We start from the raw sequence: 25,801 nt of genomic DNA, 5'->3' as shown, positions 1-25,801 counted from the left end.
TCATTTTTAAACATCAATTTATCAATTTTAGCATCTTCAGAGACAGAGTGGTGCATATTCCCAAGGGAACATATTTGACCTAATTCAAGTAGATGATTATGCAAAACGAGTATAGAAATTCTGACAATATAAAGTAATCGAGACACTGTTTCATCCGCTGACTGTCAGAATCTTAAACCACCTCTTTAAAACTCAATGGAATTTTAGGTGTTTTATTGTTATGGACCTCTTATTCTGGCCATGAGCTAACAGGTTATTTTACATTTAACCAACAATGACAATGATCTATTATCCAAATCCTACGTTTTATTCCTTTGTGCCATAGAGCTTCATGGTTGTCATAACATTTCTGCAGTGGGTGACATGCTCATTCATTACCCATTACCATGAACAAACACACTGTAGTTTATTTAAATTCAGTCCCACATACACCAAATTTGGATGCCTACCCCTGAATCGCTGCCATCACACATCTGACATTTGTTCAGAGATTCAGATAGGTCTGGTGTTTTGCTCATTGACGTCTGTTTCATCCATCTGGAGAAACAATCGACCTATCAGAGCTTTGTTGATGGGACCAACATTTGGAATGACATCTTTATACATACCTACCTAGCTTGCCAGCTACATCCATGAACAATAGTGACAGAAAAATGACCCCAAGTGTATTTGAGCATATATTTTGATTAACGCAGCTGTACAGGTTGTTAGTAAATTGACTTACAGAATTAACAATTTAGCAATTCTTCAGTCATAATAAAATAACCCAACCACTACTAGCTCCTGTAGTGACTTAAAATATCTTTAATAATAATTTTTAAAACGATGTCTCATATTTCTGAGTGTGTGAGTTTAAAAATAAATTAATAAATACAATTCTCCCACTGTTAGAAACAGATGTTGGTTAACATGAACATGTCAGGCTGAATAAATGAAGTACAAGGAAATGGGAACTCAGTGGGATTATCAGGCTAACATCACACCTCCTGCTGCTGTAAACACTCATTGGAGCACCAAATGTGTTTAACTCCACTGCTGAAAATACTCCTTAAGGGAATGTCCTATTTTCTACTTTTTGAGTAACAGTAGCTAAAAACTACAATGCCCAGGAATGTTTTTGACCATATCTTTGAGAGTTGTTTTTTTAAAAGATTTACATGCACAGCTTCAGAAGGAACCAATGAGCTTAGTGCCTCAGGAAAAGCTAGAAAGTCCGAAAGTGTGAAGATGTGAAGAGACTGATGGTTTGGGTCTCTTCTTGATATTTGTTCAAATAAGAAACTTCATTCAGTTACATATGGGCTGGTATCAGTGGTGGAGAGAAACTATATATTGACTTACTTTACCTGACTTCTTGTGCTGTACTTGACTATTTCAATTTCATATATTATTTTTTTCTACATTCCATTTATTTACTAGCTTTACTAGTTACCTTGCGGTTGAAATTTTTAAAAACCTATTAGGTGCAAAAAAAAAGATGCATTCTTATATACTAAATTAGGCAGTATATATGATACAGGAGTATATCAAATACTTAAAATTGGAACTTGTTCCACCTGCTGCAGAGTTGTTTACATGTTAATGCAGCAGTAATAACTATTCAATTATATCATGTCAAATATAATGTTACATGTGTCTTTTTGCATGAGTAATTTTGCTTTTAATGCTATACTACAGTATAAGTGACATTTTTAATGCATGAAATTTCCATGCAACAGTTACACTGCTGGCTTGGATAAAAAAAGAAAGAAAAAAAATGTTACACACAGCTGCACAACTGGCCTGTATCATACTTTTTATGTCCTCTTCTACAGTCGACTAAATGTTCAAAGACTGAATTTGTCTAAACATTAAAAGAAAAGAAAAAATAGATGATTCCCCTCAAAGCTACTGCATTTCTTGTGCTTTGTCTTTTGTTTTTATGTTCATTTTTTAATAAATTCCTTTGAATGCACTGAGAGAAAAGGGACTTTTCCAAATCCTCTTCATAAGCAGACACATTATCATAAATCCATTCCAATGTAATCCTCACTCTCAACTGTGCTGTTATATTCTTCAGTATGAGAAGGCCACCTCACCTGTTTGAATAGGAAATGATTGCTGAGTGTGTCTGCCTCACGCAGCCAAGTGCTCTCTGAGTTTAACCCTTCAGGCTAAAGATAGATCCCCTGAGACCCCACTTTAGCTCCCCTGAGTGGGCTTTTAAGTTCAGTCAGCTTCTGTTTGTTTCTTCACTTTGATTTCACTCATGTTTTTATGTAGAACATGATCTCCAGTGGGTGACTGGCTTGGGATCTAACAGTTTGTACTTACATGTTTGAGTGTAATGAATACCCTTTTAATGTTACAGTCTTTCAAATGAACCATTTATCGGTTTGCACCCATGAGAGCCACAGCTTAATGGCTAATGACCAGTGTTCATTTTAGCACATTCATTTTCGTTTTAGTTGTTTGACAAAAATAGAGATTAGTTTTTGTTGAATTTTTGTCATTTTTTCTTCATTTATAGTCTATTTGAGCTGTCGCCATCTTTGATGTGTAGAGTGAGCTACTGTGGTCATGTTATCATTCATTGCTAGGTTAGTAGAAAAGGTGTGGTTATACCAGACTCCTCAATACTAACAGTCATTCCCAAAATCATCATCTTCTTGGTCATTTGGCCTTGTTCTGGATACACTACATTAGCTTTCACTGTCTGGGTTTAACTTGAGACAAACAGCTATTCTTTTAGCTAACATCTAGAGAAAGAAAGTGAAAGGTCAAACATTGCATTCATTCTGCACTCATAGCCTTTATATAAGATAGTTACTTAAACTGTAGAGAATGTTAACGTCACCAGAAGCTTGTCACATTAGCATTAGCTTTTCTATAAATGTTGTTTGCTAGCCTGCATGCTTGTGTGGTTTCTCCCAGCTGTTTGGTTGTTTCAGTTTGTTTCCTTTTCTTTTTTACGTCTTGAAGCTGTCCAAAAAAAAGTCCATAAATCTCATACGTTTTATAACTGGAAACTCGTTACATTATGGCAAACACGCAACAAAATGCTAGATGCTTCTCATTAGCTACAGCAACTTATAAAACGTCTTTATTTGTTGTAAAACATTTTCTCATAGTTTCAGTTTTCAAAGGTTACTTGTACTTACTCCTACTTCAAAGGTTGATTTAGATTTCATCTTGTTTCTGTCATGAAAAAATGTGTGCCAAAGCTTTTATCATAGTTTTCCATCACAAAGTGGTGCTAATGCTGCTAATTATGTAATGAAATTGGCCTCTGAGCAGGCTTCACTGAAAAGCAGTAACATGCAGTTGGCTTATGTCCCTGCATCTATAAAAGCTGAAAATGTGTGCCTCAAACTGTTGAACAAGGACCTCTGTGTATTCTTTTATAAATCCCAATTATAGCTTTGGCCAACAGAAGTAGCTCAACACAAACACTGTATAAAATGTAATCTAAAACTCAAAAACCCTTTCAAGTCCCATCTTATTTTTATACTGGTGTCCAATCTGAGCCGTAATTTACAATACAGCTATATTCACCTTGTAACACTATGTATAAAGCTGGCAGTATGTTCCTGTGCTGCTGCCCAGAGGCTTGCTGTGAGGGAATTCAATTCGAAGAGCCAACTGATTGGTAGTGAAACCTTATTTTCCAAGTATCGATCCTTGGGGCAACCCACAAAATGCAAAAACCTCAGCAAGACGGATCTGCTGTCATGTCTTACAGTAGAAATCAGGCAATCAATGTCACATACCTCCACTGGGGCCTGTATGAACCTAATTCCACTCATCGGCACTAAATAGTGAAAACCCTTGGGTTCATCAATCATCAATTCAAGTAGCACTCTTTAGTTAATAGGGCAGTCTTTACCTGCTGAACAGCTACTGCCTTTATCTGTATGAGCCAGCCCTCTATTTGACAGAGGGAGGAGATGAGAGCAATATGTTTTACTTTGATTGCTGTATTCTCTTTCTCGCCCAGTTTGCTGCACTATAATTCCCAATTTGGAGCTGTCTGCCTTCATGATCTGAAATTGAAGCTTGCACCAAAGATTGATTATCTCTAACCCCCCACAGAATACATTTGATTGGTCAATTTTGTTGAAAACTGCACGCTTGAATGTGAAACTCATTATTTCCTGAATGTTATAGATGATATAGATAAGTAATATTTCATCAAGCATCACTTCACCTAATACAGAAGTACGTTCCTGTATTGGTGGGGTTGGCCTAAGCCTGTCTAGGGCCCTAGACTGAGATCCCCTGCCCACTTGAAATTACACATGATTCTTTAAATGAGGTAGAAAGACATTTGAGGATTTGAAGCTTTTGGGTGGCATAAAACAATAATTTGCTGTTCTTTAAAAGGGAATCTACACCCACATAAGTGTTTTCACTTATTCTAGCTGATTAGACCTCTGCTTTAAGATGTGTTTGACCATCAGTGGTGCTATGGAAAGGTTTATAGAGGTATGTTGCACAAATGAAAACACATAAGCATGTGTGGGACATAATGCACATTCCAGCTGATGGTTTCACGGTATTTCACAGATGGAAAGTTTGAGGCGATAACATACCAAGATAGGTAGAAGCGCATCACAAAAAGGCAGAGGAAGAACCCTACTCCCTATAACCTTAAGGGAGATGCTTTGTGCTGCACTTAAAGGAAGTTAAAGGTGCAATGTACAAGCATTGTCCACCTAATTCAAACAAACAGGGGCAGTGTATCACCAGAAAGCACAGCATGGCTTGTCTTGTCAAAGTACGTTTTCACTGTTTTCACTTGTGGCTAAGGAGGGAAAAACAGCCATTAAAACTGTAGTTCTCACCAGTTGGAGTAGGTGTTTTTGCCCTTAGGCCACAGGGGGCAGTATAAGCACACTCTACCTTGGCACATCCGAAAGAAACGATGAGGCACTTAAAACTTGTGGTGTTATACTGCATATGCTTTATATGAGTGTTTGTGACAGTGTGTTAATGTATTGCAAGAGGAAATATGTCCAGGGTGAGGACTAGGTAATTTGGTTCGACAAAGGTACACAGTTAATGTCCCCATCTCATATAAAGAGCAGTGCAGTAATATCTCCCACTCAGACCTGATGAAAAGGTCAAAAAAGAATATACTGTAGCTATTTTAGTGAAAAATACAGTACAGGTTACCTTGAAGTGATGTCAACTAATACTATAGTTAATATTGTATTAATCATTAAAAAGGTGTACATTGTACATGCCTAACAGGATCAAACAAGCAGAAGAGTCATAAACACATTGTACATTGGCTGACAGATTTTCTTTTCTCTCTTCCCCAGGTCACAAGTGCCCATGCCTCAAAGTCAGACATTGTGAAGTCTGGGAGCCCCAAATCCACGCTAAAGCATATATGGACAGAAAGCAGTAAGGATATGTCCATCAGTAGGTTGCTGTCACAGACTCTGCATGGCAAAGAGAACAGCACAGCCTTGGACCTTCGCTATGATACTCCGGAACCCTACTCTGAGCAGGACCTGTGGGACTGGCTGAGGAACTCCACAGACCTGCAAGACTCGCGGCCGCGGGCTAAGCGGCGGCCCATGGTCAAGACGGGGAAGTTCAAGAAGATGTTTGGCTGGGGGGACTTCCACTCCAACATAAAGACGGTCAAACTTAACCTGCTAATCACCGGTAAGATCGTGGATCATGGCAACGGCACCTTCAGTGTCTACTTCCGCCACAACTCCACAGGCCAAGGGAACGTGTCCGTCAGCTTGGTCCCTCCCACCAAGATTGTGGAGTTCGATGTTGCGGCGCAGCAGTCCGTTATCGACGCCAAGGACTCAAAGTCCTTCAACTGCCGCATAGAGTATGAGAAGGTGGAGAAGGGTGCCAAGAATACGCTCTGCAACTTCGACCCGTCCAAGACCTGCTATCAGGAGCAGACCCAGAGCCACGTCTCCTGGCTCTGCTCCAAACCTTTCAAAGTCATCTGTATCTTCATTTCCTTCTACAGCACCGATTACAAACTGGTGCAGAAAGTGTGCCCGGACTACAACTACCACAGTGACACTCCCTATTTCCCCTCCGGCTGACGTTCCTGTACAGTCACATGCAGTATAGTGGACGAGTGGAGCACAGACTGGGGGCTTCTACCAATCCCAGAGAAATGTGTATGTTAGCCGTTCTGTCCCCTAAACATGTCCATATCAGAGTGTCAGCCAACCATCCCAACCGAATTCCCAATTTAATGTTCTGAATTTCACAAAGAGAGCTTTCAACTGTTAAAGAATGCGGAATATAAGACTGTAAAATGCTTCAAATTACCTGAGAAACTCTGTGACGACTAGGATTATTATCAGTTAGATTTGTTTTCCTGATTTATGTTTCATCCCTGTGTAACCACGTGTAGATAGCAGGGGATTATCTGCCATTTTATTGGGGTTGTTTATCACTACTTAAACTCTACCCTTTGTTGCTTTAATGTTGAGTTCTCATTCCTTGTCAAACTAGATGTTAATAACTTTGTTTTGCTCTTTCAGAATATTCGTAATACAAATGCATTGACTCTCTGGATACCAACATATGGACTGTTTGCCCCTGCTGTGCTATTTACGCTCTTGCAGTTTATCCTGCATAACTGGAAAACAAAATTAACTCCTCATTTAAAAAGAATTTACAAAAAAAAGAAAAATCTAAATCCTCTGATGTTTTTACAAAACTTGCAAGACAGCTGAAGATGCAGTGAAGATTCTAAAGTGAGTTTGATGCTTTTAGAGATGTACGGTGGTCTTGCCTGTGTAGGGGCTGAGCTGGGACTGAGCAGACTTCTCCCTCAGGCGAGTTTCGGCGTTAACGCACTCTGACACTGTAACGCTGTCGATCCTCAGCTGTCATCAGAGCGCTCCTGCTAGTACAGCCAGATGTTGAGTTCGTCGGGCGATTGGTTCATTCTTGGCTGATTGAATGTCTGATTGCCTGACTGATCTATCAGTGGGTTATTCGAGGGGGAGGGGGCTTGCTCATTGTCACTTAATATATCAAATGTAATGTATTGAATTCTATATCTTAGAGCCTAATTTGTGTGAATGGTTTGTATTGTACATAGTTTATCCCAATTGCGCTGCTTCTGTACATGCCCCCCATGAGCTGTGTGTTTACCCCCCTCCCCCTTCCCGCTCTTGTTCACTCCATTTATGCTTGTTCTTGGTTCCTCTAACAAAGAAAATGATGTTGCTGCCCTAGATGTGAATTTCATGAAAACAGCAATCCTGTACAGAAGCTGTAAAACTGACTAAATATATTAAAAGTATCCATTGAGTTTTTCTTTATTGGGGGGCGGGGGGGAGTAGTAAGGGATGGGGATGTACATATGAATTAAAGAATACAGTAAATTTTATCGATTGAATGTTGGTTTGTGTGAGTTCTTTCTGTCAGTCACTAAGTAGTTGTTGAAGTTTGGTTACATATCACTATGCCTGTCATTTGATTGAAGCTACAATACCAGGCTCCAGTGTACAGTAATACACTGGCTTACAACAAAGTAGTTCCAAGTTCCCGAGAGGCCCTGACAGGAGAATTAAGAAGCACAGAGAAAATAGTTTACTGTACTGTGCACTGTGTTGTGGATGCTTACAACATCTTGTTACTAGTGTGTTGTAATTTAAAATGGCTTGTATTTTGGCCCTGGGTGCTGCAGTTCATTTTGTTCTGAGCAGTCACTGGCAGGCTGCAAATCTGTGACCACAGGACTTCACATGCTGATGTCACAACGATCACTAAACAGAATGTGGATATCTCACAATTCTTCAAAATCATGCAAAAAAAACAACAACAATTTATTTCTAAAGACTATTAGAGAAAGAACATTATGGAAGGCAGTTAAACATATTGAGATATTTTGCTTAACCAGTTTCTTTCCAAGAGTGAGATGAAAAGATCTAATTAACCCTCTTAGATCTGAGCTGGATATAGTTAGACTAGCTTGGCATAAAGACTGGAAGCGGGGAAACAGCATGTTATTAACAAGTTATTTATTCTGTACACAAACAGTAAGTGCATATTTCTTAAAACATTGAACTATTCCTTTTAAAGACCAGCTTGTAAGATTTAGAGACATCTACAGATTTGGCAGAAATGGAATACGATAATTATAAGTGATTATAATAATTAACTTCTTGTTAAGCCTGTTGACAAGCTTCAGCTGCTTGATAACGAGGTCATTATTAGAATCAGGTGTGTTACAGTGGGGAGATATCTAAAACATGCAGGGCAGTAGCTCTCGAGGAGCAGGGTTGGACAACACAAAAAAATACAACTGCAAATACAAATAACAAATAGTGAACCAAACATTTAACTCCACACAATAAATCAATGTAATATTTGGTCCAACTCATGACATCTAATGGTGATGTGAGCGAGAGTTGAAAAGCAAAAAGAGGTTCACAGGCTCCCCTTTTTGTCTACTAAAAGCATGATGACATGATGAATATGGTAAGTACCCAAGCAAGCTAATGTGTAACACAAACACAACCTGGGATAGTATGTGAAAGCTGTGGTACAGACAGATATGTTCTACTTGCTGAACAACCTAATGACAAATATGGCAAGAAATAGATGAAAGTGTAACAGGGACAAATGGTGTGGTCTTACCCACTTTGTCACAGTTTGTAACACAACAATTTCACTTTAAAGGCCACTTGACCAATGTTGGTGGAATTTGTTTTTGGTACAGAATGGTAAAAATGTCAATGATGAGAACAGTGTCAGCAGCAAAACGCCTGCTCTAAGACTAGGTATACAATCTGTCTGAGTTTTCTCAGAGCAGAGATCACAATGTCGCGAGACTCTATTGCGATTCAACCTGTAATAAATCATCCAGGGTTCTCTACTTCTGATCTAAATCATAGACTATGCACAATGCTGAAATAACATGAATCTGGATTTACACTTGACATAAAGGGTTACAGAGGTGGATGCAGCAGTGCTGAACTGAACTACAGCATGGGTTTAGATTTACAGCAGCATAGCATCAGCTTACCCTAGACATATCTTATATGATCGGGCAGTTATTACAAACCCCAGTTATTGTGCTTACATCATTTCAGGCACTAGATTGGAAGGTATGCCTTATCTGTGATCACTGTGTTTGTATTGTTGGGCAACAAGCATCTCCGAAACTCATCTGCAGACACTGAAGACCTGAAAGAAAATACTGGAAAATGAAAGGAATCATTCTGGATCTATCTACCTACCAGTACCTTGTATTTTGTGTCACTTACAGTGCTCAATTATTACAATTCAGACGGTACTCAAAAACTATTGTAGTTAAATATCCTGACCCATTTATTACACATGAATAACCAGCTATAGAAAATCTTTGCACCACCTCATGAGGCATTATAAGGCATCATAATCACAGCCAGGAGTCACATGATTTCTCTGCTATATAGTAGGTTTGTCTTCAGGCTGAAGAAATGACGAAATGATTAAATATGGATTTTTTCGGAGCACTTGGTATGTGTTATGACAAATTACACAGCCTCCATATTTCACATGTGGATAGTGTACAAACAGAGTGTATTTAAACAGTCTGTTGGAAGCATCACTTTGCCTCCTCAGTAAAAGAGGCCCAGTACACATAAGCTCCGTGCCTGACTATAATTACTTCTTGGAGCTTCTTCTGATCTTGCACCATGTGTGATCGAGCAGATTTCCTAATAATCGAGCGTGCCAAAAAGTTGGACACATAGAGGCAAACTTGTATTCAAGTCCCTGTGAGATGTGGAGATTGGGATGCGAGACTGATAGCGTCTGTTCTGGGACTTCACAGTGGCACCTGCCATCGAATCCTCCGACTCGGCAGTTAGGATCAGCAGTCGGCTTTAAACAGATTAGAGCCTCTGGGGGAGGGAAATCCGCTGCCTTTAGCTGGCTCACAACTTATCAGTAATTAAAGTGGATGCCAGGTTTTGTGTGTTCATTGCCGGTCCGCGGGGTGCTTTTATAGCTGTCCTCATTAAGGAGCTGCCTCCAAAAGTTTGCCCTCAATGCTCACTTTTAACAAGCCAGCGGGGATTTCTTAAACATGTGATTGCATATAACTAAATACCATCAGTGTGGAGGCAAACATTTAACACAACTATTCTTGTTTGGTTTAATTGTACTTAACACTTATGCCAGTTTTATCTCACAGGACTGCCACAGAGGAAATGATTTAATAAAATTTTTATGAGGACCTGGTGGAATTTTTATTTCACAAGATTTATTTGATGATTGATAAACTGTGTCCAACTAAATAAAGAGGCAGCTGAAAGAAGGAAAACAATTAGATTTCTGATTGAAAAGTACGGCATCATAGTGTACAGAAAAAAAACCTCTGTGAGAATAGTAAGAATATGTCACAGGGTTATCTGCTTTTTCACCAACTCTCCTGTCATTGCAGATCCTGCGATCACCTCATTCCCCTCACCTGAGCCTCATCACCCTCATCCACAGATGGCCCCCCATCATCCTCCCACTCAGTCTCCCCTTTATATACAGCCCTTTCTCAATTACTCTGTCAGATTGTAAAGCCACATGCCCCACTCTCATCATGCCTGCTCAGTTGAAAACTTCCCAGTATTATTCTAAAGGTTGTTTTGGACCTCTCTCTCTTAATTTAGTTTGCCTCTTTAGTTTAAGGCCTGGTTTATTTTTTATGATTTAAATAAATGTTGTTTGGACATTTGATTTTTGCCTCTGAATTCATGCTTTTGGGTCTAGCACCTTCTGACCTTCTGACAATATAATTCTGCTATTATTGTAAATTGAATGGAATCCTACTCAGAGACACTTAAAATAGGGACTGATTTACCAACAATTATATGCCCAAATTTATGGCAAAAAATATATGCTCTCCAAACACTCAGCAGACAAAATATTGATACTCAAAATGATCATTAATGCTCGATGCCAGCATCTCATATGTGATTGGTTTCTATAATATCAACTACACGATGGTTATGGTTAAAGATCGATTCGACCATTCCCGGCCTTCACATGCATAGGAGATTGACAGTAAATGCTGCAGCATGTAGTCCAGTGTCTCTGTTTGTGTTGTGTCTCATTGACATCAGCCTCACTGTTCCCTCTCCCACATGCATATCAGGGCTGTATTAAGTTACTGCAAATGCAAACCCAACATTTACTGCTGCTGCTTCACCACTTACTACATCCCCTAGTTCTAAGTAGGGTTATAGAATTACTACAGCCCCTTCATCAAAGTAAGGCTACAGGCTTACCTTGGTGAGATCAATGTGTGGATAACTCATAAAATCAAAACAACTGATTAGCCTACATCTTATTGAGGCTACAGCCTTCCTACAGCTCCTACACCTAAGTGAGGCTATAGCCTTACTTTGATGTTATCAATGCGTGGATGACAAAAACAAACAAACAATTGATTAGTCTACATCTAAGTGAGGCTACAGTCATACTTTGTTGTGATCAATGTGTGGATGACTAAAAGAACACAACAACTGATTAGTCTACATCTAAGTAAGGCTAAAGCCTTACCTTGATAAGATCAATGTGTACACGACTCATAAAATCACAACAACTGATTAGCCTACATCTAATTGAGGCTATAGCCTAAACTTGATGAGATCAATGTGATGAATCAACGGCCAAAATGTTCCGTTCCGTCTTCTTCCACTTTATCCGGGTTTGGGTCGCAGGGTACTTCCCTCTCCCCAGCCACTTTGTCCAGCTCTTCCCGGGGGATCCCGAGGTGTTCCCAGGCCAGGCCTCATCTGGCTCCTCTCGACGCGGAGGAGCAGCGGGTCTACTCCGAGCTCCCTCCAGATAACTGAGCTTCTCACCCTATGGAGGAAGCTTATTTTGGCCGCTTGTCCTTTCGGTCACTACCCAAAGCTCATGACCATAGGTGAGGGTAGGAACGAAGATCAACTGGTAAATCTACTCTCTTCACCACAACGGATCTGTGCAGAGTCCGCATTACTGCAGACGCCGCACCGATCCGCCTGTCGATCTCACGCTCCATCCTTCCCTCACTCGTGAACAAGACCCCAAGGTACTTGAACTCCTCCACTCGGGACAGGATCTCATCCTCGACCCGGAGAGTGCACTCCACCCTTTTCCGGTTGAGGACCATGGACTCGGATTTGGAGGTGCTGATTCTCATCCCAGCCGCTTCACACTCGGCTGCGAACCAATCCAGTGAGAGTTGGAGGTCACGATCTGATGAAGCCAACAGGACCACATCATCCGCAAAAAGCAGTGACCCAATCCTGAGGTCATCATACCGGACCCCCTCCACACCCTGGCTGCGCCTAGAAATCCTGTCCATAAAAATTATGAACAGGATCGGTGACAAAGGGCAGCCCTGGTGGAGTCCAACCCTCACCGGAAACAAGTCCGACTTATTACCGGCAATGCGGACTGTCACACGGCAGTTGGGACTGGTTTTATTGTTGCACAATTTTAGAGTTTTATTCTTGCATGGTTTTATTCATTATTGTGTGTGTGTTTTTATTGCATGTTTTAGATTGCCCAACTGCCAGTGAACACACCTTTTATTAGTGAATAATAACCCTGCACCTGCGAGGAGGGTCCGACCGGAAGGAGAAGTGGAATAAAAAGCTGTTCAGACAGTGGCAAAAAAAAGACAGAGCTTGACAAGCGAGACAGAGCTTGGCTGGAGAGGACAGAGAGACCAGGAACCGTGGGCCAAGAGGAAGATGGAGACAGAGAAAGACGGAAAATCCAGAACGTTACAACGTGTCACACTCGCAGCGGGCAGGGCTTCAACGCTCTGCCTGGTGTGTGAGTATCCCTTTGGGCTGTTAGTAACGTTCTGGTGTTGACATCCACATGAGAGAGTGGATGGTGTGTGAACGATGATACTGGCAGTGATTTTGTGTGTTCCAGGTAGGCCTCCATGTTGGGAGAGACAAGCCACCGGAAATATCTAACGGACGCTGCAACAAGTCTCCTCTTCAAAACCTTGTGTGTCACCTATCCTGGTCTGGCTGCATTCCTTTTTAAACAGAGACTTCTTGTTTTTTTATGACTCTGCTAGCTTTTAACCTGGTTGAAACCATTTTAGAGAGTTTCAATCAGTTGATTTTAAAGGGTTTTAATCAGTTGATTTTACTATGATTTTTAAGAACAAGCTCTTAAAAAATAAATGACTGTATGCACTGGCATCCATTGTTCCCGCCCTCTGTTTTTTAATCATCACCCACAGTGTGCTCTCACCTGATATTTCAGAATCTGCGAACAGTCAACAATTATTATCTCTATCACTATCTCATACTCCACTCCTCGCACGGACCAAGCTCTGACACCGGTCATACAGGTAACGGACGGCCCTTATCAGGGGGTCTGGTACTCTGTATTCCCGGAGAACCCCCCATAGGACTCCCCGAGGGACACGGTCGAATGCCTTCTCCAAGTCCACAAAACACATGTGAACTAGCTGGGCAAACCCCCATGCACCCTCAAGGATCCTGCAGAGGGTGTAGAGCTGGTCCACAGTTCCACGAATCCTGTTCCTGAATCCGAGGTTCGACTATCCGACGGACCCTCCTCTATAGCACCCCTGAATAGACCTTACCAGGGAGGCTGAGGAGTGTGATTCCCCTGTAGTTGGAACACACCCTCCGGTCCCCCTTCTTAAAAAGAAGGACCACCACCCCAGTCTGCCAATCCAGAGGCACTGCCCCCGATGTCCACGCAATGCTACAGAGTCGTGTCAACTATGACAGCCCCACAACATCCAGGGCCTAGTGTTGAGTCGTTCGCACGAACAAATCTTTTGAGTGAACGAAGCGAACTGAATCACTTCATGAACTGATTCATTCCTTTCTCAGTTCAGTTCAGTTGAGCTCAGCCGCGAGCATGGCTGCCGGTTGGGAGTGGAACTGCCGCGACTCACTCACTCGTTCACTGCGAACGAATCACTCAGTGAACGACAACACTGACACAGCGCCACTTTCAGCACAGTACGTGAAAGAGATTCACGTCCTCAGCATGTCGTTCAATGATTCATTCGCGAATGTGATTCGCCGTCATTCAGTTCATGATTCAGCCCACTTTCAGCACAGTACGTGAACGAGATTCACGTCCTCAGCATGTCGTTCAATGAATCGTTCGCGAATGAATCACGTTCGCGAACTGCTGAAAGTGGCGCTGTGTCAGTCACTCACTGACTCAGGGCACTGAGGGCTGAGGAGTTGACTCACGTTCAGTACATGTACTGCTAACATTAGCGCTGTGTTGCTAACATCAGTGTAGCATCATGTTATGTTATTTTACTGTGCACAGAAGACACTTTCACTGTGTAATATTTTTAGTGCATGTATAAGCAGCGCTGCGTGTCCCGCGAATGATTGTATAATATAGTCCTTGAACGCACCGTCCCTCAGTAAAGTGAACGTCAACCTCAGGGCTGAATCATGAACTGAATGACGGATTATTTGGCTGTTTATCAGTTCAGGGAGTTGGAGAGCACTGAACGATTCGGTGAACAAATCTTTTGAACGAATCATTTTAATGAACAGATTCTAAAGATTCAGTACAGTAAAAAGAACTGCCATTCCCATCACTAGTGGTGACTGACTGATGTGCAACTGTCTCCAAATCAGCTCCACCTTGACCCACTGTCTACACCATTGTTGAAGGAGGTATTGTAATGGATGATCTCCAGAACCTACTTGAGGCACTTTGCCTCTTGTTTGGACTGTCGTATCAGACATTTGGTGCAGTGAGTTGTCAGAGAAATGTAACATAGGTGAAAATTTGGTGTTTCAGATTGTTATTGTGAAGAAAAAGTTATTGTTTCACTGTACAATGTCAAACCTCCAGTACATGTTTGTTTGATTACCAAATTGGCTGTTATACTAAATGTTTTTCTTTGATGTAAAAAAGATCAGTATGTTGTTGCTGGATAAATGTACCTATTGGTATGGTCCCAAAAATGTAGAAGTGGTTGAGCTTATGTTTTATACTGTCATTTAAATGGTGGTGTACAGAAGCCAGTATTTGCAATGGCAATAGCTGCATACAGCCTCTTAAAATCCAGTTTTAAACCAGCTCAATACGATTTTAGAGTGGCATAATGTGTTAACAGACCTGAAACTAAAGTGTGCTCTGTGACTTTTTAAAATGTAATGAATGTAAACTAGTGCCATGTTGTGTGGACCAACCCCATTTTAAGACCTTTGTTCCTTTTTCCACCTTGTGCGCGCCAACCCTGTTTTCAGTTTATTACCAACTACTGTGCCACACTTAAGCTTGTCTTACTGTTACCTCACTGTTTAAAATAAGCACCTAAAAATCAGATGGATAATTTTTTTCCCGAAATGATTCTGATGCTGGAAATAAAACAATTATTGTTGACGTGTTGATATAAAAAGGAAGAAAAATTTTAAAAATGGATATACCGTAAATTCCGGACTACAGAGCGCACCTGATTAAAAGCCGCAGGTGTCCCACGTTGTAATATGAGATATTAGCTAGGGTTGGTCCGATCGCCCTAACCCTAACCCGACACACACATTTAGGGCGTACTAGGCAATCGTACCGTGCCCAAGCACGTTTGCCCCCTAAAGTCCAGATTATTTGGCTAGTGACTGTGAGTGCAAGTGTACCCTGCTTGAGGGAGGCAATTTTCCCGGGAATCCCGGGAAATCGGCGATTTTTTAAAAGGCAACATTAGCTGAGCCCTGGTCATTTCAAGCAACACTAAATGCAGTGAGGAGACATTATTCATATACTGTATGGGTTCCCAATCCGACCATTTTTAGTGTATTATTTTGTTATTATTAAGGCAAAATAACTCAATCTATGTCCATGGACATTATAATGAATAGGCTATAGGCTTAATATTAGTTTGCATCCAGCGTGCTGCGTGGACTTCATTACATCTGCTGCACCGCTGCTACCACAATTATCACATCCTAAGTTTATTGTCTGTGACTGTGACCTTCATAAAAGTAATATTTTACAAATCTGCATTATATAAACTAACGAAATTCGTTAAAGTAAGTCATTTGGTGACTTCTAAGTCATTAAACTAAGTCTGACTGTTACTGGAGTAATCTACCTCGTTCGCACCTGTCATTGTAAGGTAAAACTTACCTACTGAGCGAACTCTCCCGTTCTCTCCTATGAACGAGTCGGACAACAACGTGTATCAAACATGAAGCAAAGTGAAAAAATAAAGTACGTAACAGCCGCATCATATGCTTTTCTTCGAGTATTTTCCATGTTGATGAGAGTCAGTACAAATGACTGATTTACAATATGAAGCGCACTTGATTTATCACAATTACATTGGACCTCTGTGAACTAGGTGACTCATCAATTTTATTGGTCTACTGTTACTAGGCAAAATGTTTTGGGCACCACGAAAAAAAAACATGCATTAGCCGCACCATAGTATAAGCTGCAGTGTTCAAAGTGTGGGAAAAAAGTAGCGGCTTATAGTCCGGAATTTACGGTAATTGAAATTTCAACTGTGTTATCACCTTGATTTATTATGTTGAACTGTAAATTAGATTATTTTAGGAGATTTGAACTTGTTTTTCATTCATGTATAGATATTTGAAGCACTTAGGTTACTGAAGTAACACTTAATTTTTTTGAGGCAATCGGTCTACATGGTTTTAGCATAGATAGACACAGATAGATAGATGGCTGTTCAAGTAAATATAACTTAGAAATGCTAAGTTACAGGGGATGTCACATAAGTTAGTTCAACTTAGATAAGAGTGTTGTATGGACTACACAGTAAATTTCACATGCAATAATTTAGTAGATTGAAATAGTAATTCTGAGTAGTCTTTACTAAGTCGAGAGTACATCTAAAGTAAATTATCAAGTACACTCTACTTGATTGTTTTAGTTGCTTTAATTCATGTTTAAGTGTACTCTACTAAAAAAGCACTAGTTAGTACAATTTACAATACCTATTTCTCTATACTTGTTTTTTTAAGTGCAATCACTTTGCATGCTTTTTAAGTAATAACTAATTTGATTTTACAGTGAAGCTTTATTAGATGCTCTTTGTGAATTTAAGGTGTTTTTGAGGAGTGAGATGCACTTTGATCAAAATCAATGTGATACACAGCAGCTGGGAAACTTCTTTTCAAGGTGGTCGGATTTCAATCAGATAAGAGCCATCTTGTTTTTGTTCTGCTCAAGACGCTCAAGAAAATATTGAATTTCCAGGAAAAGAGTTAGGTCTTAAAATATCATGATTGTTGACTTATTTTTGGTGTTTTATTTTTTTGTGTGAGTTCTCTTTCAGACGCTGGGTGTGGCTTTCCTGATTAAATGGAGCTGCTGTCTGTTGCACACCTGCTTCCCATCTACCTAATCAGCCACAGTATAAGAACACTGGTTTTCTCTGCATTCATTGCATGATTGTTCTGTGACAATACCATTTAATCTAGGACCCAAGAGACACTGGGACAGTGGGTAGTGGAAAAAGGGATTTATTTAGAAACTGGTTCAGTCCAATAGATGAAGGCTGGCTGAAGCTGAAATAATTAATTAAACTATGTATATATCTACTGAGACTTCTATTAGTGGTACCATATACATATACCCTGATGAAGCTTTGGGAAAAACAAACAAGTAGACACTTAAACCCTTGTCCAACCCTTAATTAAAGCACACACTGCACATTACCAGCTGTCTAACAAATGTCAAACACAAACACAGTTTTACTATGAACATTTTGTGTACTACCATCAACATGATGTCAAGAAAATATAGAGAATGACTTGTCCTTTTGAGTCTTAAACACATTGAATCCCATATACCTGGGACAGTTGTAAGTGGTTTGTATGCAAAAGTGGTATTGGGTACGGAAGCGTATTGCATTCACTGGATAAAAAAAAAAATTAGACACCTTATCTCGTAATTACGAGAAAAAGAAAAAGGACACGTCTTCCGCTCTCAGTGGTACGGAAGCGTATGGCTTCCTTCTTGGTTTTGAGAAGCTTTTTTTTTCTCAACATTGTCATTTCTGAATGAATGACATCAAATGTTTAGCCGCCCACGCTCCTTAACTTGACAAAACTTGCAGTGATTTGATAAAACGCATATTTACTCTCTTACACACACGCGAATAGGGGTAAGAGTGGACCTGTCGGGCCAACCTGACAAGAGGGGTCTTAAGTTTACACTTATTTTGAAAAAACAAAAATGGAAATAAAATTTACTTTGGATGTGTTTTACCATATTATTACTGAAAATGTGACTTTTAATCATTTTTAAAGAAATTGCCAAGAGGGGACTTAGATCTCTGAGCGACGTTTACCTATCAAAGAGTGGACCTCCACATACTGCAGTGGAGCTGTCTGTACCCATTCATTCACCTAATGGCCCATTCATTCACCTAATGACCCAAATGAGTCTTTGTTTACAACAATGATTTTCTCAGTTTCTTTAAAAAAATAATAATTTAACTTAGTATTATCATTATTCTATTCTCAGTCTCTTCAATAGAAATAATAATGAAAAAGATGGCTCCATTTAAGAATACTTATTGTTTTGCATGGAATTCAAAAGTAACATGGCTGCATGCACTAAAAGCAAGGACTGCAGTATTGGCCACAAAATTTTGCTTTATACGGGGTTTACATAATATAGATGTATTATAAATTCTTATCCCTTAATGATAATGTCCTCTTCTGTCATTACTCATCCATAATTGCATTGCAGTGCAAGAGGGGACCTTCTATAGTTTGAATTGTGTAAAAGCTAAATGATCCAAACAACACACAGTATGTGGATACAATCTTGCAATGCTGGAATCTATCTTAAACTGGATATTGAATTATTTTATTTTTGATATAAATCTCAGGTCTCTGTAGAGATACAGAGGAAGAAACATATTTGCAAAAGATAAGAAGATAAGCAAATTAGGCTACTGTCAATTTATTTTAATCTCTTTAATTATTGTGCTAGTTTTGACACAGGCTGTAGACAACTTCATCAGCAGGCCAAAAAAGTTAATCTGTGGCCACCTACCATCAGACTTCTACTTTTTAAAAAGAATTAATTTTAATGTACTTGCATCCACAATCTGTATAGGAATGCATTTTATTTATTGTTTTGCATATGGAATGACATGGGTCCACTGTTGGCTGGTACATAATGACACAAGTTCCCATTGAGATAGCATGGAGCGACATACACACACACCAGCATGTATGAATAAAGATGAAATTAACTAGACTGATCATTTTAAAGATACATTTATAATTTCAATTTAATACAAATATACATTTGTGTGCCTCCAAGCAAAACCAAAGTTTTAGTTTTAGAGAGTTTATGCTATCAGCTGGCTGACTGAAGAATTGTGGTCTAAAGATTTAATCCAACATCAACTTTATAGGAGAGTCTTTCAGAACCTTGGCAATTGCACTTAAAAATATATCTTGTCCGCTGGCAGTTAAATGAACGTTGTCTCTCAGAAATAGCCCTGGCTTGTCAAACACGATGTCTGGATGATGTACAGTCCTCCCATCACAACCCAGAATGAAAGTGTCCATAACACTGTTGACAAACTTCCGTGCTTTATCCATCTTCCCTGGTGGGCCGTACCTCCATTGGCGTCTTTGATTGATTGAAGAAAGAATAATCTTTATCCTAGGAAACTGTTGGTGGAGGTAATGCAGGTCCTTCTTCATTGCTTTGATAAGCAGCACGCTTTTCACACGTCCCAAGTCATTTCCACCGCAGTGAATCAGTAGTACATCTGGAGCAGTTCTTCCTTTAAGGCACTGGTGGAAGACGTGAAGTAGGGAGTCCCAAAACATGCTTCCCCTGCCAAACCACTGGATATGGGCACATACACCAAGGTTGGCCCCCATGGTCTCTCTTGCATGGTCTTCACTATGTCTGACATAACTGTCACCCAGAATCCAATCTTTGTTTACTGTTGATAGACAAGAAAGTAACATAAATATGATTAGAAAGAACTTTGAAAGCATTGTGCTATGATTTTAAATGTTCTAGGGTTTAATTTCTCATTCATTAGCATCATAATTATCAGTTATCGCTTAACATGGTCATTTGTTAACAGGTCAGTTTTTCATTCATCACTTATTATAGGTTCATTTGTTTACACACACATACAAGATGAATGACAAAAATGCAACAAAGAAAACTGATTGTCATGACTTCAACTTGGCACTACTCTTCAGCTACTGGAACTTTTAATTTCCTTTCAGCGTGAGACATATGTAGAAATACTGCACAAAAATATACCTTTCTTCTGCTCTGTGTATGTCCATCTAAATTGTACTCCTTGTTGTTTAGGATGAACAACGACTGATTTGACTTTTCTGGAAAAAAGGGAAAAAAAGTGGTTAGGGAAGTTTGTAAAAATGACGTACATTTTCATAGCAACACTTCAAGAATAAGTGGTGACTGGTTACCATAATTTTTTTTATACTCTAGAGGATGTATATTTAAAAAAAAAAAGTGAAGAGAAAAAAACATTTGCAAGGCACATCTTACCTCATCTTGTAGAGAAGATTTTCTGTCACAGAAATGACTTCCAAAAGATGCCAAAGACTCTTGTGAACTTTCATTGAGGAGCCCTGACTGTTTAATATGCAGGTATGGACAGTCCCACTTAGCATATTCTGCCAACTCCTCCATGGTCCCCAGAGCTGCTTACCTCTGACTCCTCTCACATGTCTTTGGTGATTGTTATTTGTCTTACAGTGTATCAAAAAAGAAGGGAAATTATTTGTTACCTCTCAAAAGAAGAAAAAACAAATATTTGTTTTTAGTCCTTGAGTTGTGTAGTTTAACATGTACGGGAATAATCACTGAAATATACAGTGTAGTGTACCTTAAAGCCACTGTCATAAATAGCAAAACAGGAAGCAGAGTTTTAAAGAGTTTCATGTGTAGTTTGTTTTAAACTTAGTGCTCTAAAACAGAAAAGTTGGTCCCCACCTGGATTGTACAGAGTGACTCAAGTCCCCTTTTAGTTTGATCAAAATGACACATGACCTTTCTATACACGGACATCATTCAGTATCAACCGGTTGGGGATAGCTACTCACCGCTGCTGTGTGTCGTAAACGTGAAAGGTGATTTCGGAGACGTGGTGAGTCTCAGGTATAATACGGTGCATTACCTACCGGTATCGAAGAATTACATCAAAAACATCCGCATTGAAATTAAAACAGGCTGCAACAAGCACGTGGACTTTGTTTTTGGAAAGACTATCGTGAAGCTCCACTTTAAACCCGTTCAACGTTCTTTGCCTCTTCATTAAGGACAGTTATGCTAAGTCTCAAAGAGGATCCTCGCCGCTTTATCTGTTATTATGAAGGTCAAGTGGGAGGGAATCTACCCGCTTTTTACGGAGCACCGGTGATGTATGGTAGAGGTATAGGGTCTATCTTCTCAAAATTATTTCGTTTTATATCTCCTCTACTGAAGACCGGTTTTGCCGCTGCAAAACTTCATAAAACGGCAGCCACCAACATCGCAACAGGGGAATCAAGAGGGTTCAGGAGGTATGATGGTCTTATCCTGTAGAAAGAGGAAATGCCCACCCGGTGACAGAGTTTTTTTTTTCCCTTAAAAAAACGCCAGAAACAAAAGGAGCAAATCAGTAGGGAGCGACGGGGGTAAGAGAAGGAAGTCCACGCACAGCTCCGATATATTTTAAACTATTTTAAAACAACAACAACAAAAAATGGCTCTTTTACATCAGAAATCACCTGAGTGCACCCTGGCAGAACTGGATCTATTTTCCGCTCCCATGATACAATTATCCATAGGAGAAAAAAATATCAAGAATGCCAACCCCTCTCAGCTCTGACCAACAACTCTCCCATAGAATTTTTCATCCCCGGAGACGGTGAAAAGTATCTGGATCTAAACGATACCATGCTGCATCTCCGGGTGAAAATTACAGAGAAGGACGGGACCGACATCCCAGCCGACACGGCCGTGGCGCTCACCAATTATCCTCTCAATACAATTTTCAGCCAATGCGACGTTATGCTGGGGTATAGATTGATTTCACAGTCCAGCGCTACTCATCCTTACAGAGCCATGATTGAGACTCTGCTCAATTATTCGGAAGATACGCTAAAGAGTCAATTTGGCGCCGGTTTGTTTTACAAAGACACAGCGTCTTCGGTGCGCGCGTACAGCAAGTTCTGTTGCACTCTGAGCAGAATACTGCTTCAGAATAATGACTAGGGCAGTTAGGGTCGAAGCAGAGATTGCAATGATCAGGACAGTAGTGTTTCTCGCGGCGTTCGTAACCTCTGTGACAGAAAATGCAGAAGTGATTGGTTCCTAAGAGACCTTTAACATTTTTTATCCCGTAGTAGTGGTTTTGAAACAAAAGATACAGAGGATGAGCTGACTTGGGAACATCTGTTTGAAGAGGTAAAAGAGTTTGTGTCTCAGAACTTCTGCAAAACACTACAATTTTACGGTTCAGTATCTGTTCAAATCTGCCTATGTCACTTAGGGTTACTTCCATCTGCTCCCTCAGGCCTGCGAGACATTGCAACTCTCTACCGGGTTCATAGGCCTAACTGTTGGTAAAATCGGGATGAGTGAGATGAGCCAAGTTAATGGCGAAGCATAAAGAGTTGTTTTGGTTGTTTACCACGTAGAGGTGGCGTTGTTTCAGGTTGATTATTTCGTTGTCTAACAATTTATGTTTGCATTTTGCACCGCCTCGGTGGTTTCGCAGCACTTGAACGATGAATTCTAGATGGGAGCCCTCGATGTACCCGTTAGATTGTATCAACCTGGCTAACAAATTTTCAAAAGCCGGTACCATGTTATCATCCCTCTCATCATACTTAATGACGACGTGGTCTCTCACATTTTCACCTATTATCTCTAGCTGTATGATGTCATTGCGTCTGACCTCAGGTCTGACTCTCTCTGTTATATCTGTCAGGTTTTGCAACACATCTAGATAAAATTGAGCAATATCAGGTACATCTCCGAGGGGAGGAATGTTAAAGACGCGTTTTATTTCCAGATTGTTAAAATGATTGCGTTGTGTGACGGATTCGTTCTGATTTTGAGAATCTAACTCTACCTGAGACCCTCCGTGCTGCTGCTGCTGCTGCTGCTGCTGAGAGGACTCATTTTGATCACTTTGCAGGTTTTGACTCAAGAGTTGGGGAGCATCGTCTATGTGTTGGAGTGGCTCTGGCTCAGGGCGTTGGTCTAATTCTTCTATAGCTGCAAGTACCGTAATTTCCGGACTACAGAGCGCACCTGATTAAAAGCCGCATGCTCTAATTTTAGAAAGAAAATCAATTTTGTACTTGTACAAGCCGCACCGGATTTTAAGCCGCAGGTGTCCCACGTTGTAATATGAGATATTAGCTAGGGTTGGTCCGATCGCCCTAACCCTAACCCGACACACACATTTAGGGCGCCCTAGGCAATCGTACCGTGCCCAAGCACGTTTGCCCCCTAAAATCCGGATTATTTGGGTAGTGTGCTGTGAGTGCAAGTGTACCCTGCTTGAGGGAGGCAATTTTCCCGGGCATCCCGGGAAATCGACGATGTTTCAAAAGGCAACATTAACTGAGCCCTGGTCATTTCAAGCAACACTAGTAAATGCGAGTGAGGAGACATTATGCATATGGGTTCCCAATCCGACCATTTATTGTGTATTATTTTGTCATTATTAAGGCAAAATAACTCAATCTATGTCCATGGACATTATAATGAATAGGCTATAGGCTTAATATTAGTTTGCATCCAACGTGCTGCGTGGACGTCATTACATCTGCTGCACTGCTGCTACCACAATTATCACATGCTAAGTTTATTGTCTGTCACTGTGACCCTCAAAAGTAATATTTTACAAATCTGCATTATATAAACTAACGAAATTCGTTAAAGTAAGTCATTTGGTGACTTCTAAGTCATTAAACTAAGTCTGACTGTTACTGGAGTAATCTACCTCGTTCGCACCTGTCACTGTACATCATTTATTGGAAAACTTTGAATTAAAACTTACCTACTGAGCGAACTCTCCCGTTCTCTCCTATGAACGAGTCGGACAACAACGTGTATCAAACATGAAACAAAGTGAAAAAATAATGAAGTACGTAACAGCCGCATCATATGCTTTTCTTCGAGTATTTTCCAGGTTGATGAGAGTGAGTACAAATGACTGATTTACAATAATAAAGCGCGCTTGATTTATCACACAATTTCATTGGACCTCTGTGAACTACTCATCAATTTTATTGGTCTACTGTTACAAGGCAAAATGTTTTAGGCACCACGAAAAAAAAACATACATTAGCCGCACCGTAGTATAAGCCGCAGTGTTCAAAGTGTGGGAAAAAAGTAGCGGCTTATAGTCCAGAAAATACGGTAGTTGAAACGGTATTATACCATACTGGTTAGACTCCCCATTTAATGTCTTTATACCTTCATGCTGTTCATCAGGAATACTGCGCTGCTCTGACATTTAAAAAAAAAAAATCTAAAAATAAAAAAAATAACCCCCCCATTAAAAAAAAAACAATGTTGACTGAAGAGTCACCTCTTACAACTTTAACTAACAAGAGAATGGCTTGAATGGCTTGAAGCATGATTGACTCCCTGCAATTCCCCCGATGGTTGTAGAGCTGATAGCCTCTCACATGCCTCCTTTTGTTGTTGTTGACGGGCCCACGCCAACCTTTGTCTTCGTACTGAGAAAAAAAAACATGAATTTAGCCCCTATACAAACATATATACACCGTCGTGAGAAATTAATAATAATCACCATCCGGCGCTCCTCACAGGTGAAAAAGAAGTTTCAGCAGGTTCAGACGGTACAACTCCTTCTGCTGTAAAACAGACAGTGTTTTTATAACATTATATTTAAACGACATACACAGCACGCATGTACCACTCCGCGCCATAAGGGGCGCTGTATTTTTTGAGAATGAGTTGAAACATACCCATAGACTGTATATAAGAAATGGACGTAACATCCGTGACGTCACCCATTGGTTTGTGGACTGCTGCTCGGAAGCCAATAGTATCGAATCTAGGCAGCGCCATCTTGAAAATTTCAGGTGCATGCCGGGAAAAAAAGAACACGGATTCTTCTTATATGGGTATGAGACGGAGTCATGGACTGATGTATGGGCGGGACCAACGGCAGAGCGGGGAGGCTGCGATTGGTTGCGAGGGCTGGATCTCAAGGACATTGGTCAATCCCAACGTAGTCACGTAGCCTGCTTTATCGTCAAATATAAAATCAGGGAGACCAAAATTTCACAAATGAACACCAGACTGCATTGAAGAAGGCTTTAAACTAGCGATTGAGACCATAAACACATTTTGAAAATGTTTACTGGGGTTAGAAATCAAGTGAGAAATTGGTGAATTCCCCATTGACTTGTATAGAGCCGGACGTCTTTTTGAACACAACGGTCGCCCCCTGGTGGCCTTTTGATAGAATGCAGCTCTAAGTTACTTCGGCATTGGCTTCTTTTCAGAGGACAGGAACTCCCCCGCCTGAACATACCGCGAGTCATATCCGCTCGTTTAAAGTCTACACGCGGCAACGTGAATGATATACAGAATGTCAATAAATGCATAACATTTTTAAAAAACTAACCTCCGTGTTCCTCCGACACAGGATCAGGATCCAACAATGTGGAAGCAGGCCGAGTTTGGAGATTGTCATCGGAGAAAACTTGGATTAATATTCTTTCTTCATTAGGATCTCTCGATGGGGAAGCAGTTTCAGATGGCACATATGTGGCTTGGATTAATATTCATTCCTCATCAGGATTTCTTGAGTAAT

The 25,801-nt window shown here is 40.3% G+C and overlaps 1 protein-coding gene across 1 annotated transcript in view; it reads left to right on the top strand.

Annotated features, from left to right (window-relative positions):
* The window catches only part of nxph1 (neurexophilin 1), a 61,043-nt gene extending 54,984 nt beyond the window's left edge, over positions 1–6,059 (top strand). The window contains exon 2 of the mRNA XM_053334442.1: positions 5,304–6,059. Within this exon, the coding sequence (XP_053190417.1) occupies positions 5,304–6,059 (756 nt within the window). The remainder of the gene's footprint in view (positions 1–5,303) is intronic.
* Positions 6,060–25,801: the final 19,742 nt, after the last annotated feature.

The sequence above is a fragment of the Scomber japonicus genome, chromosome 15, assembly GCF_027409825.1.
Source record: "Scomber japonicus isolate fScoJap1 chromosome 15, fScoJap1.pri, whole genome shotgun sequence".
Taxonomy (NCBI): domain Eukaryota; kingdom Metazoa; phylum Chordata; class Actinopteri; order Scombriformes; family Scombridae; genus Scomber; species Scomber japonicus.
The sequence above is the reverse complement of the archived record's forward strand: the minus strand, read 5'-3'. Positions and strand labels throughout refer to the sequence as shown.